The 722-nt window shown below is 67.6% G+C and overlaps 1 protein-coding gene across 1 annotated transcript in view; it reads right to left on the bottom strand.

Annotated features, from left to right (window-relative positions):
• Positions 1–5: 5 nt before the first annotated feature.
• LOC113980563 (chromobox protein homolog 5-like) overlaps positions 6–722 on the bottom strand; it is a gene marked incomplete at its 3' end in the record, with an annotated part of 3,757 nt that continues 3,040 nt past the window's right edge. Inside the window, exon 3 of the mRNA XM_027707792.1 lies at positions 6–198. Coding sequence (XP_027563593.1) covers positions 6–198 — 193 coding nt within the window. The remainder of the gene's footprint in view (positions 199–722) is intronic.

Here is a 722-nt window from a genome sequence, read left to right as displayed (position 1 = left end):
ACCTCCCTCTTCTTCTTGGCCCGTCCGTCCTCGCTGCCGTTGCCATTCCCGGGCAGGCCCTTCCTCTTGGCTCCCTCGGGGCGCTCCCGGGGCCGTGTCCCGCTGTCCCCGTCCCTCATCCTGCGGTCCTTGCGCAGGAACTGCGAGATCAGCTCGGGGCAGTCCAGGTTCTTCTCGGGCTCCCACGTGTTGTGTTCCCTGCCACGGGGCGAGGGGGGCACTCAGGGGGCACCGCGGGGGCACCGCGGGCCTGTGTCCCCCACCCAGGGGCCCCTGGCACAGGGCAGGGTCACCTCAGTGTCCCCTCACCTGGGAGTTGTGTCCCCTGGCACACACTGGGGTCACCATGGTGTCCCCGTGTCCCCTGGCACAGGGCAGGGTCACCTCAGTGTCCCCGTGTCCCCTGGCACAGGGCAGGGTCACCTCAGTGTCCTCATGTCCCCTGGCACACACTGGGGTCACCTCAGGGTCCCCCCACCTGGGGGTTGTGTCCCCGTCACACACTGAGGTCACTGTGGTGTCCCCATGTGCCCTGGCACAGAGCAGGGTCACCTCAGTGTCCCCCCAGTTGGGAGTTGTGTCCCCTGGCACACACTGGGGTCACCGTGGTGTCCCTGTGTCCCCTGGTACACATTGGGGTCACCTCAGTGTCCCCCCACCCGGGAGTTGTGTCCCCGTCACACACTGGGGTCACTGTGGTGTCCCTGTGTCCCCTGGCAAAC

Source organism: Neopelma chrysocephalum, unplaced genomic scaffold (assembly GCF_003984885.1).
Source record: "Neopelma chrysocephalum unplaced genomic scaffold, ASM398488v2 Primary Assembly neopelma1_94664, whole genome shotgun sequence".
Lineage (NCBI taxonomy): Eukaryota > Metazoa > Chordata > Aves > Passeriformes > Pipridae > Neopelma > Neopelma chrysocephalum.
This window is presented reverse-complemented; position numbering and strand designations above follow the sequence as displayed.